This window comes from Python bivittatus, unplaced genomic scaffold (assembly GCF_059951505.1).
Source record: "Python bivittatus isolate LINGU-HERP-01145 unplaced genomic scaffold, Pbiv_v1 ctg000700_np1212, whole genome shotgun sequence".
In the NCBI taxonomy this organism is placed as follows: Eukaryota; Metazoa; Chordata; class Lepidosauria; order Squamata; family Pythonidae; genus Python; species Python bivittatus.
The window spans coordinates 37,478,725-37,492,301 of NW_028277098.1; the positions used below are offsets into that span (position 1 = coordinate 37,478,725).

Sequence of the window (13,577 nt, forward strand, 5' to 3'; positions counted from 1 at the left end):
AGAGAAAGTGACTCCAACCCTCTAACAGTCTTCATGGCCCTAGTGTCCTCTGCATCTTTTAACATGGAAATCTCAGAAGTTCCAACCAGCATGACCAGCTCCTCAGAGAACAAACTTAGAAGGTGAATTTAGAAAGGCTTAAAGCCCAAATGGGACCACTAAGATATGAAAGGCACATTTCACCATTCTTAAGGTAATCTAAATTTTACAGAACTATAAAAAAATATGTTTTCAAAAAAGATAAGAACACCTAGCTAGATTAGGGCAAAGTCTATATTAGTCTAGCATTTTGTCTCACAGTAGCCAACCAGATGCTTCCATGTCTGACAAGTAGAAGGTGGAGCTTCATCCCTTCATATCATAGTTCCCTTGCAACTGGTAGTTTGAAGCAAGTTGCCTCCAAAGGTGACCAGTTTCCTACACCAATAGATAAAAAGTATGGAAAAAAAGTTTCAGGCTCAGCCAATCAACAGGTACAATGGAAGAGTGCCCCAAAGTGGGGCTTCCCTCCTCTGGAACAATTTGTCCCCTGCCCCCCACCCCCCGCCAGGCAAGAGTAGCTCCCACTCCCATTATATTCCAGAAGGTCATAAAAATGTGACCTCCTGGAAGGCCTTTGGCATCTGCTATAGAGCTCCTGGTACAGGAATGTTATATCAATAGTAATTTTAAACCATAATAATATATTGTTTTTCTGTTATTGTTTCTTGTTGCATTTTATTGCCATTACTGCACTGGCAGTTGTTTTATCACCATTTAGAGTCACTTTGACTGAAACTGTTTACAAATTTATAAATAACATTAGGAAATCTTCCTAAAAGTGAGGGCTGTTTGGTAATGAAACAGATTGCCTCAAGTAGTTATAAGCTTTTCTTCTTTGGAGATATTGAAGCAGAAGGTGGACAGCCTTCTGTCAGGAATACTAAAGCAGCATCCTTCACTAAAAATCCTCCAATGAACAATGAGCTGGGCCAGGTGATTTTGAAGATCCCTTTAACTCTACGATGTTAGGCAGACCTAAGATTTATAATAACAAGCTATATATCAGAAACCATAGCTAGTGCGAAAGACAGCAGGGAGACTTTTGCAAGGCATATGCTCCACACATCACATTACTTTGCTCTTCAAACATTTCACTGCTTTTTATTGTGCTTCTAGGTGCAATTCAATGTGCTCGTGTTGATCTATGAAGTTCTAAACTATGTGGGACCAGGTAATTTGAAGGAACACCTATTTCCACATTAATCTAAATGCCAAGAGTTGATCTGAATTGTGGTAGGATATGAATGCAATAAATAAATACCCATAATTTATTATCATCACTGGAAACCAGGTTCAATAGCATAATTACAGAATTCACTACCAAAGGAGAAAAGATTGGCTCCCTTCTCATTCTGCTTTCAACAAATACATACAGTACTCTACACTGTCAGATGTTTTACATGTAGTGTATATAGAGCTCTCAGGGCCTCAAAGCAAAGCTCTCAAATGGAGCTTGTGTAATGTGAGAGTGCTAAGGTGTTGACCCCTCCCAACCAGAGTGCAACAATTGAGGTTGTGAGAAAGGAAGAGTTATATGGACTGTTTCTTTTCTGCTGCTGTCACAACAGGCCTGAGCCTCATAAGGATCTCCTCTTACTCCCTTAGTCACTGCAAAGCATCCCATCCCTGGCTAAGGAGTAGAAGGCAACTCTCAGCAATGGCACCACTGCTGCTGTTGAGGCAACACCTTACTTGGGGGCAACAGTGAAGAATGAAGTGATGTAGTACTAGCAATTCTCCCTCACATGTCATTCTTCTGATATAGCTCTTGCTGGGGCCCTATGAGACCAGGGTTATTTCTTTTAAAGACTGAAGGCGTGGAGCAAGTCTGGAGTATCTTGTACCTCTCAGCTCAAATCTGGCCACATCCCTTGCCTTCACTATTTGTATGCCCTGCTTTTAATTCTGTAATGCTGTGTTGCCCTTTAAATTAAACACCTCTCTCAAAGTTAATTCTTGTGTTGCTTGATTGTATAGTGAGTATTGCTATTTTTATTGTACATTGTCCTAAAGCCCATGGGCAAAAATCATTATATACATATAATGATAAGCAAATAAAAGTAGAGTAAGAATTAGTTCCCCAAATGATAGATTAAAGACATATAAACAACCTGACATAAGCTTCCCTGTTTTCAGGGTAGAAATCCACTTCCTTGTCAGTTTGTCTGAAGGTTGTTGAGAATTAAAAAGTCTCTATTTTAATTTATATATTGGTTCTAAACTGAAAATAATTCAGTTGCTAAAATTCTTGTAACCCCATCCCATCTATCTCAATAAATGTGGCTAAAGAGAATTCTGCAACAATCATGCCTGGAAGAGTAACTGCCTGTTTAAGCAGTTGTCAGTGAGTCTGACAGTAGTTTACCATAAACGTTGTTCTATAGCTTTAACTCCTCATATACTATTGATTCTACTATATAACGAATGCATATCAAAACTCTGCAGTTAATCTAAAACTTTCATTATTACAACATGTAACATTTTTACTACCTTTTAGAAATATGTAAACTTTTACAAATGTATAGCTTTCCTGTTCATTTGTTCAAGTGGGAAAAGTTTTAGTTTATTGTTTATTGATTGGTCTGGGAAAAAGAAAAGCATAGAAACTAGAAAAACCTGTTTTTTTTCTTATGACAGAAATAACTTGCTTTGGAAAGCCAATGCAATGTATAAAGTTTGTATAATGAGAAATGTCCATACAATGTATGAAATTCCACATTGTAAAATGCAATATCCTTTCTCAGTTAAAAATTAATAATTTAATTCTACATATAAAAATCACTAGATGACCAGGCTATCTTTAGTATTTAAAATACTGTGATAATTAAAGGCAAACTGAATTATTTTTAAGGCCATTCAAGCAAAATTAGTAGCTAGCAATATTAATAATACTGTCATCCATGCATACTTGGGGATTTTTTGTTACAATGACACTGCTCAAAAATATTTTCCCCAAGAATGCTTGCCTTATCTAGTTCTCTTTTGTTGGATCAGGTAATGATTTGGAGAATTTTTGATGAGTTCAGTAAGCATGTGTAAGTCCTTAAGGAAAAAAAAAACTTTGATTTTTCATCTTACTTTAATGAAATTGTTACAATATGTAATAGGTAGCCTGATCATCTAGTAGATCATCTTCAGAAGACTTGTTTCAGAAGCAATGTAGAGTATGGTTTGGGTGTACATATATATCTCTACCCTCTACCATATAACTAGAGATGTACAATTTTTAGTAATTTTGAAGTAATGGAAAAAATGATTAAAAAACTGAAATTTTGGAAAAAAATTAATGACACATGAAATATGCAAAACTGATTTTAATACTTTTTACAGTCATTTTGTTACCTTATACAATATAGTATGTATAATTTGCATATAAAATATGATTTGTGTATACAAGTGAAAATTATAGTTTATAAGAGATCATTAGAAATCTGTTGATTGAATTTACTTCAACATTCTGTTAGAAATTTAGGTCATGCTAAATTTTAAGGTAGCACCATTTTGTCTATTTAGAAAAGGAAAGCAGGCAAAAAGCTACTACTAAAACAGAAGAAACTTTCAGCATTGTAACAAAAAGAAGCAAAGTTAGATATACTCATTTTTACCTTCTATTGTATCAAACAGATGTAAAAATCATTAAGTTTTCAAAAAGGAAGCTGTGAAAAGGGGCAAGGCTGAACATGAACCACACGAAATGTCTAATCAGTTTCATTTTCTGAATCTCAAGTACAATAATTAGTACAGTACTCTCTACTGATCTTTTCCTTGTTTTTTTTTTTATCATGTTGATGGATTTCTGAAAACTGCTATCTTGCCTGTACTGAGATGAGCTTCTCTACTTTTTCACATATTAATGTATTTATGTATTTGCAAATATAGACCAATTTCTTTTACATCTTATTATTTCTGGTATCATTTTAAACAAAAATTTTACAAAGTCCCCATTGTTGGAGAAAAAGCAATAGAACAAGCCTCAGAAAAGGAGTTTGCCTTTTTTAGCCTTCACATCTCTAGATATCTCTAAAAGTCCATGCGGCACGTACACTTCACATGATGCCAAATGGATGCAACCTTATTTATAAAGGGAGCAAATGTGAGGATAGCATAGGAGTCAAATTACTGTACATGTTTGGCTCCACATGGAATAATTATGACACTTTTTAAGCAGCAGAGTGGGGAAACACATTTTTCTTCAAAGACATGTACTAAAACACCCTATCAATTTTTGAGATAAGTAACTCATCCAAGCTTAGGTAAGTGATTTAAAGACTTTTTTCTTGTACCAAAAAACTAAACACATTCAATGTTTTAAAGAATATTTAAATGTTAGTAAACTATACTACTATCAATTTTGAAACAACACTCCGTTACTTAATTGTGGGAATCAATTAAAGGGTATATTGTAGCATGAAGGACTGAAGTAAGTTCTCCTAGTCAAGCTCAACTGCTAATGACTTCATGGATACATTCCTATGCTTTTCTTGGCAGCAATACAGAAATGGTTTGCTATTGTCTTTTTCTTGATGTTTTTTCAACTTTCCTATATAGCCTGTAGCTTTGGTATCCCCTGGTGGTCTTCCATCCAAATATTCACCAGGCCAGTCCCTGCCTAGCTTAAACACCCACAAAAAGATGGGCAGGTGCTGCCACCTCCTGCTCAGCCACCTTGAGTAAGTCTTATAAGTTGCTCAGCCTTATTGTGAGTCTAAAACACTATTTTGAGTTTCTAGATTTCAAGGGAGAAGACGAATGTTAACAGTTTGGGTAATTAACAACACCCATCCCATCACAGTCCAACCTGAGAATGCCCTTTTACCCTGTTCACAAGCCAAGAACTTAACCTGTCAGAAGGAAAAGAGCCGAAATGTATCCTGCCACTCTCTAATGCTGAAACAGTACAGAGACGTCCCACTTCAAAGACTTTGAAAGACTGTACTAAAACACCCTATCACCGAAGGGGGGGGGGCTTTAGCAAAATAAGCCTTTCTGCCTCCCCAACTCCCCCAAAGAGTGAAGCTTTCGATCCTCTCCAGCTCTCCTTTCCCGACTCCCATTCTTCTTCGGGAGGGGAGAAATAAAGGGGCAACTCGGGTGAATCCTGTCCCGAACAGGAAGAAAGCAGCCCTTTCTCTTCCCCTCCAGAGTAAGGCACCTCCCACCCCAAAAGGAAAAGAAATGGTTATATCAACGTTTCTCGTCCCCCTCGCCCAATCCATCCCTCCGCCCAGGGTCCCGCAGGGCCGGTGCGTCCTCATCGACTCGGGGGCCCGCGAGTTCTAGGCGCAAGACGCCACCCAGGCCCATCTCGGGACCTTCCTCCCATCTCCGTAACTAACTTGTGGGGAAGCGAAAGGAAAAGGAGGGAAACGGCCGCGCAACAAGTTCCCGGCCGGCCCCGGACTCGACTCATCTCTTTTCCCCTCCGGCCGCTGCTTCTTCCTCTTCCTCCTCCTCGTCTCCCTCCCTCCCTCCTTCCCATCCTTCCTTACATCCCCTCGCCGCCACCCGCGGCTCTCACTCACTTACCTCCGCCATGTTCGCCGCTCAGCTGGGGCGGGCCGAGCCTGGAGAGGGGAGTCACATCGCCGCCGCGGCGGAGAGGAGGAAATGGCACGGAAAGGCTGCGGGAGCGGCGGCGATGGGTCACAGTCTCTGGGAAGCGGCAGCGGTGGATGCAGGGAGGAGGGAGCGGGAAGCCACCAGGGGGAGGAAGAGGCCCAACGTCACCGCGCAAAGGAGGTGGGCGCGCCCGCGACACCGCCTCTCCACTCCCCCGCCCCCCCGCCTTCTCTTTCTCTGCCAGCGCGAGCGCCTCAGTCACGAGACGGCGGCGTCCGCTTCCCGGCGTCGCGCTCGCGGAAGGGTTCCCCGCCCCCTCTTCGAACACGAGAAACGGTCTTTTCGGGACTCCGCCGCGTCACCGGGGCCGTTTGAAAAATGTGTTTTGAACGGGCTACGCACGCGCAGTCCCCACCCAGAGCAAGGTCCCGACTTTTCCGGGCGGAGGACAACTCCTATACGTAACGCGGGGCCGCCAAAAATGAGTATCTCGTACAAGTACTCGACTCAACCCACCCGCCTAGACGGGCCAGTGTGAGTCAAAAGCTTCCGCTTCGCGAAAGTTACCCCCTGGTCGCTCTCTTCGGTCGTTTCCTTTCGCACATTTTCTCCACACATAGAAGAATGGAGCCCAAATTCTTTCCATACTTCGGTCAGCTAAGTAGGGTTACCCGAGCTCACTTGCCGCATCGCAGATACGCAGTAATAACAGCAAGAGTGGGTGATTTTTACCCCCGAAGCGGGGATTTATGATGGGGAAAGTGCTAAATCCGCTCTCTCCACTCCAGAGCAGGCAACCACTGCGGCTGCTTTTTATCTTTTTTCCAGAAACGCGGGAAGAGTCGATCAGGGATCGTCCGGTCTCTCCCCACTCTAGCTCCTAGACGTACCTGCTTGCCCATGGTCTAGTAATGGCAGCTTCCGCCTCACGAAGACGGGAGCGGGGACTAACAGGTGGGAAACGCGGCGCAGGAAGGAGGATAAGCCTCTCTTCTTTGCCGGTCGGTGTCCCGATCGCAAGGGTGCCCTCACATTGACAGACTGTAAAGTATTTCAAGTCTGGACTAGTTCGGCCCTTGATGAACAGTGCTTAGGGGATGACTTGACGCGTGTGTGTGTGAGAGAGAGAGGAACAGAAATTTAAATACATGGCGCTGCTGCCAAAATTGAATTGCTACTTACTGTTTTTTTTTTTTTTTTAAGTTCTTCTAAAGGGAAGATAATGTCAGGCAGGGAACAAATACTAGCCTCACGTTTCCAGTTGTGAAAGGATACACTACAGATAATGTTAGTTTTGTAGCATTTCTTATTTTAAGTGACTGTTCAAAGAAAAGAGCCAAGAATGCAACTGGCATAGAAAACTGGGTCTGAGGCAGCTGATTTATGGTTTGCATATATATGGGGAGAGAGGCCCCAAGTCAGGACTCAGCTGTTAGCAATATGCAACCCCCAAGGTGACATTAATCTCTTTTTGTGGTTCTTAGAACTATCTCCTGTTAGGCCACAAAAGTTTGGTGAGACAGTGCCAAAAAAGCAGTATGGGTATTCTCCCATTTGGTAGCTGAAAATATCCCAAAGCTGTTTAACACAGTTGAAGATGCAAAGAAGACCCATTAACCCACTACAAAAGAAAAGAAAATCCCATCACTATATACTGATTTCAGTAGGACAGTCTCTAGTCAAATGCAACTACTCTCAAATAAATATGCATAAGACTGTAGTGAATCCTGCAGAACTCAGCAGGATATCCAAAAGGACATAAAATGTTGCACTGTAAATGCAGAATATGAAAGCAGCGGAATTTCAATATAATCATAAAAGTGCATCTCTGTACAATCAGTTCTTCTAATGCTGAAATTAAGGATGCGGTTTTATTTGTCTTAACATGTCTTCTTGGAGAATTACTCTGTGAATTACTGACTGTAGAAGGGACATTTGAAGATTGTTATAGACAATGCAGGTATTGGGTATTAAGCTATAAAAGGTAAATCTTTAGATCCTGTTGTATGCAAGTGATGATATCTTATGTTTCACTGATATGCCAGAAACAATTACCCCTAATTTGCATTGGGGGGGGAGGTTCTTTTGAGTCAATGTTGACTCCTGGCAACTGCCTGGACAAGTGCCTGCAGTTTTCTTGGCAAAATTTTGGAAGTGGTTTGCCATTGCCTGCTTTCTAGGGCTGAGAGAGAGTGACTGGCCCAAGGTCACCCAGCTGGCTTTGTACCTAAAGTGGGACTAGAACTCAAGGTTTCCCAGTTTCTAGCCTGATGCCTCAACGACTACACTAAACTGGTTCTAATTTGCAACTACTCCCAAATAAATATGCATAAGATTTTTTTTATATGCCTCCCAGAACCACATGGTTTGAGTTGCATCACCATATAAATGCTTAAATTATTAAATTTAAATACTTCTTTAATATCAGAATTCAGTATCTTGTCTGGTTACAGTATACATTGGGTTGAATTAGATTTGATCCCACTGATTCTTAGTAACAATTTTGACATATAGCATTGCATATTTATTTTAGTTTTGATTGTTAGTTGGAATATAGAATTTAAAATAAATGCCTGAAACTCCTTAAAACAACAAAAACAACAACACAGCCTTGCCTACTTTGTGGCCCTTAGCCCCCAAGTATTCAGTATGGTCTTGAGTTGCCCATCACTCCTGTAAATAATATTCAGTAAGGGTTAGTTATTGTCACCATGCTATTAGAGATGCAATTCAGGAATTGAAAAATTCATTTACATGATTTGGGCTTGTCTTACTATTGGTCAGACATTTATAGGATTTTCAACCTGTTTTAGTAGTAGCCACTGCTTGTCAGGGTCACATAGGTACTTCTTAGCTCTATCCAAGTAAATAGTATTGAATCATCACCTAGTTTGTTATAGTGGGTTATTGATATGTTCTGTTTATCAGCATCTGAATTAGTCTTTTTTTTTACAAGAGGCAAGGAAAATGACTTTTGAGCCAATTTTCTGAAGTATGAGGGTATTACCACAATTTTCAGTCCTTTTTGAAAAAAATGTTATATATAGACTTAATTGTTAATTTAAATTGTGTGGGTTTTGTAACATTAAAATATGAATTATATAGCAAATTTTTGTCTGCATCATTCTTTTGTTATTAGTGTTTTGCCTTTAATAAAGCAAAAATGTACATAAGGTAAATTAAATTAATAAAAGATTTGTTGTTTTTCCCATTTATATTTCAGCTGTTCATTAGGCTTACCATTGGTTATTATTTTTTACCTTTGGAATGTCAGGCTTTGTTAGGGAAGTTGTTGATAGTTACTGCACTATGAATATGCTGGTTCTGTAACAGCATCTCATGTTAAAGGGCTTCCTGATATATAAAATTTCAGCTTAGGGTACAATAGAATTCATTTGCATAAGATCCTAGTAAAAATGTAGATGTTTAAAATAAAAGATGTGCCTGAATTACATTCATTTAATATTTCCTTTGTGTTACTGGCTGACAGTAGAACAATTAAGACTGAAATCCTGAGTTATTTGGAAGAAAGGAAGTCGCACTGAATCTGTTCTAGAGAAGAAGCTGTGTTAACTTAGGCAGCCTGCACTACGCAATATTCGATAGTCAGCCAATAATTATGTGGTCTGCAGGGCAATAAGGGCTCTCTATGAGAATAATATATGGATGCAAATATAATATAGAAATGGCAACCTTCAAAAACTAGAGGGAAATGTTTTACTCCGCTGCTAACTTACTAACAAATTACTATGATGGGAGGTCTTTCAAAGTGACAAGATTTTATCAGCGTTCTGTTCATTTAAACTCAATAGATTTTCTTTCTGTTGAACTAGCAGAGCAATATTACTGTAAATAGTTGCTGATTTCATTTTTGTTTCAGATTCATATAGTGATTGTACAGATCTTAAGTTTCACAAAATTTTGAATCCAATTGATATTTTTCTCATTTTTCATATATGCATATATAAAGTCTGACACCTGAGCATAGTGCTTGCTGTATCCAATTTAGTGCTCTAAGGCTTTTGTCACAATAAAGCCATATATTTTAACATGTTGTAAGCCTGTATGTCCACTGAAGACAGTACGATCCAGTGTATTATCTACCTTGAAATAAGTAGAGAAGTAATTTATTGGAGCTTATTTGTAGGTAATAGACTTGTAGCCCAAAATGAAATTCATATCCAAGTAAACCCAATACCCATAACCAATCCCATAGAACTGGGATGCACATTAAAAAAATGTAACTTTTTGGTTTACCTCTTCCTGTGGTAATACTGTTTTAAGTTTTAAACAAATTAAAATACAGTACTTAAATGGAATGAAATAATAGTTTGAAATCATAACAAAAAAGTCATATGGCTAGATATAGTACTAAGCTGAAATTTATTCATGAAGTCTGTATTTATTTATTTAGCAAATTTATTTCCTGTCTATTCCTAAATGGCTTTGGGCAGCCTAAAGTATAATTATATACATAATAAAAACTATACATGTAAACATTAAAAAGTCAGCAGCATAAAAACCCTAAAAGATGGATGTTAAGTCTTCTATTAACTTATAATAAGAAAGAGAATTGTCTTCATTCCAGCACCAGTTTCTTGCAGAGTGAAGGTCTCATTATAACAAAAGACTTTTACAAGTTGCCCAGTTGAAGATCTAAGAAAATATAAATATTGCCCATTTTTGTATAAATTTATCGTCTGGATTCTGTTCTTTTCATCCCTGTTGTTTTCTGCTAGTGTTGCTCTGTGAAGTAAAGATACAAAACTATTAACTAGGGCATAAAGCTAGTAGATAATGTATCGGATCAGAAAGGCGGGTCTATTTCAGCTCTGTACTTGTTCAGTGTGTTTGAATTACAATAGCCTGATCTGGTCTGATAAATTTTTCACAAGGCAGAAAAGAGGAAGAAGTTGTTGGAAATCAGTTTCTGAGGGAACATAGCATAGTCATTTGTGATGTTTGGAAATCTAAGCATTACTTCAATCTTTTCTGTACAAAATAAAACTTACACAGATTATTGGCTCAGAAATGGTGGTCTAAAGAACAGCCTAACTAAAATAGAACAAGGTATGCAGCTACTACTGAAACCAGAGAGATTTGCTGGCCTAGATTTTGGTTTGGGATCATAGCTCCTTCTTCTCATTATTTTGGCAGCATGGCTATACTTTGAAATTATTTTTCATTATGATTTCTTTTCTCAATATTTGTTAACTTCAGTAGCATTTCACATAAGAAATGTGTTAGTTATGCACTTCCTGTGTTAATATACAGAACATTTTCAGCTGAAGATCAGAACTATGATACAGTTGAAGATCAGTAGCATGCAGTAAATACAGAAAACATTTTAAATTGCAGAAGTTTTTTAACAATCTAAATGATCTGATACATATTTAGAAAGATTGAAGAGGAAAGTCTTTGTAAATGTTACAACAGCCTAGTCAACAATGGTCCCTTAAATTGGAATGTTTAATTTGATTTTCCTTTTTTGAAAGAAATAAAACATTTAGTTTGCCACATACACATTCCTATGTAAAAAATAGAAAAATATAAATAATCATATTTATATGCTGCCAGCCTTGGCTGATAATACTGTTATCAAATAAAGTGTCAATTTCACTGCATAATTGAAAGGCATCTTAATTACAATATTACACACCAGGATAGCCTGCAGTCAATATTTTGGATGTTACTGACAAGGTTTTTATCATGCATTCACTTTACGGCTTTCAAGGAATTGTATCTAGATCCAGACAACCTAATCTCTTCGTAAACCTCACATGTTTTCCCACTGCTTTTGTCTGTTTTTTCTCCAAAAATGTAAAATAATAAAAGATAGCATAGCTATACATTATCTTGTGATTAGTAGAACTTGAAAGGCATTTTAATTATAACACCTCATCTGAAAGCACCCTTTATTTGTCTGAAAGAATCTTATCTTTCCAACAACTTTCCAGGTTTGAATGCTATTTCCTCCAACAACCCAAACACCTTTAAATTTCCAATGTTGTATGAAAGAAAGTAGCTGTTCCTCTCTTCCCAGTCTTGGTATTTTCTCCCTCTCAAGCAGGATCTCTAGATTCTGTATACAGTTGCAGAGTAAAAATAGTTGAAAGACATTTGGAAAGTGAGTAATGAGTTGGAAAAAAAAATTCCCCTCTTAGCTGCATCATGGCTCAAATGGGGTGTCAGGATTTTTAAGAAACTCCAGTTTATTTCTAGATTTCATTCGTGTTCCTTTTTAGTTGTGTGATAGAGATTACCTTTATTACATGTTATTCACTTTTAGAATTTCTTTGATTTATTGTATTGGCTTTCTCCTTACCTTGCAGCACTATTACTGAGGATTACTCCTTTGGCAATTCTGGAAAAAAACATTACAATTATAGTGCAGCATAACATAAGATGTGTCTAAATCAGCCTTTCTCAACTGGAGGTTGTTTTTTTAAAACTTTGTGTGCCTCACAATCCTAGCGCTTACAGAGGTGGGAACTTTTTAAATGCTGTGACTCACCTTACTGATCACGCTAATGTACTTTGAGCCATAGATACAATAATTTTTATGCAATGGGTCCCTGAGACTTGAAAATTATTTCAAGAGTTCTTCCAGGGAAAAAAAGATTGAGAAACCCTAGTCTAATTCTTTGATTTTGCTGTTTTTTTGTATGGCCACATCTTAAATGTAGTTTAGGCATGGTATCTAGGTTAGAAAAGTGATGTCTATCACAGTAGACATATCTGGGCTGCAAAAATCCAGATGACCATTAGATGCCAGGAAAGGTTTAAGAGTTTTGTGTATCTCTTTGCTTCTGTCTGGTGGCCTGGATTTTTGCAGCCCAGATAGGGTATACTGTGATTCCATTGAAAGGACCTCACTCTCCTAACAAGCCTTGTTTAAATTTTGACCCTAAAAGCAATCATAAACTATTTTGGCTGGTGTGAGTCTTCCGGGCTGTGTGGCCGTGTTCTTGAAGTTTTGTTTCCTAACGTTTCACCAGCACCTGTGACCAGCATCTTCAGAGTGCAGGAGCACAGACAGGAGCAGTTCTCTCTGTGCCCAGGGTGATGTGACCCTTCTGTGGGTATTTATAGAGATCTGAGGGGGAGGGGGATTGGGTGTGTGTGTGTGGGGGGTTGAGTTACTGAGTGGCTGCTTGTTTTGGTGTCAGCATCTGTGTGTATCTTCCTGGGGATTAGGCAGGGTTTTTTCTTCTTTTGGATTGTTAACGAGGGGCTGCTGGGGGTGATTAGCAAGTTCATTGTGTGAACTGTTCACATGTCCTGGTGGTTGAGCTGAGTTCGTTGACCTTTTGCAGGCTGTATTTTTCAGGATTGGTAGCCAGGTTTTGTTGATTTTTAGACTCTCCTCTTTTTTATTGAAACTGTGCTGGTGTTTGTGAATCTCAATGGCTTCCCATTGAGGAGGGAGGAGGAGAGTCCAAGAGGAGAGTCTAAAAATCAACAAAACCTGGCTGCTGAACATGTGTACAGCATATCCTACTCCCCCTATAGTACAAAGGCATAGTGCAATTAGAATTAATTTATTTAATAAATTTATATGGCCTCCCATCTCATATACGTGACTCAAGGCGGCTAACAAAATAAAAACAGAATAAAAATCCAATCAATAATTAAAAACATAAATAACATAACACAGCATAAATTAGCAGCCAAGAATAATTAAACACCATACAGTCAATATAACCAAGAAGTGGGCTCACACACACTATCAGGGCAGTAGGCTTGAGAGCAAAACCAAGTTTTTAATGCCTTGTGAAAGGCCAACAGGGTTGGAGCAAGTCTGATCTTGGGGTGGGGGTAGAGGATGATGTTCCAAGGGCAGGCACCACAGCAGAAAAGGCCCTCCTTCTGGGTCCCACTAGATGGTCTCTGTCAGATGGGACCCAGAGCATGCTTCTCCTGACAGGTCTAATGGGACAGGTAGACATCACTGGGGAGAGACAGTCCCAAGCCAC

The 13,577-nt window shown here is 38.8% G+C and overlaps 2 protein-coding genes across 4 annotated transcripts in view; one reads left to right on the forward strand and one right to left on the reverse strand.

The window, feature by feature from the left end:
• The window catches only part of MIER1 (MIER1 transcriptional regulator), a 59,537-nt gene extending 53,703 nt beyond the window's left edge, over positions 1-5,834 (reverse strand). Inside the window, exon 1 of the mRNA XM_088153896.1 lies at positions 5,569-5,834. Coding sequence (XP_088010022.1) covers positions 5,569-5,577 — 9 coding nt within the window. The 5' untranslated portion in view covers positions 5,578-5,834. The remainder of the gene's footprint in view (positions 1-5,568) is intronic.
• Positions 5,835-5,922: 88 nt separating this feature from the next.
• The window catches only part of DNAI4 (dynein axonemal intermediate chain 4), a 43,282-nt gene continuing 35,627 nt past the window's right edge, over positions 5,923-13,577 (forward strand). Inside the window, exons 1-2 of one of the 3 annotated variants that reach the window (XM_088153893.1) lie at positions 6,151-6,318; positions 6,430-6,555. Coding sequence is in view for 1 of the 3 variants with exons in the window: in XM_088153891.1 (XP_088010017.1) it covers positions 6,083-6,135 (53 nt within the window). In the remaining 2 variants the exon portion in view is untranslated. The other 2 variants (XM_088153891.1, XM_088153892.1) reach the window with 2 other exon arrangements.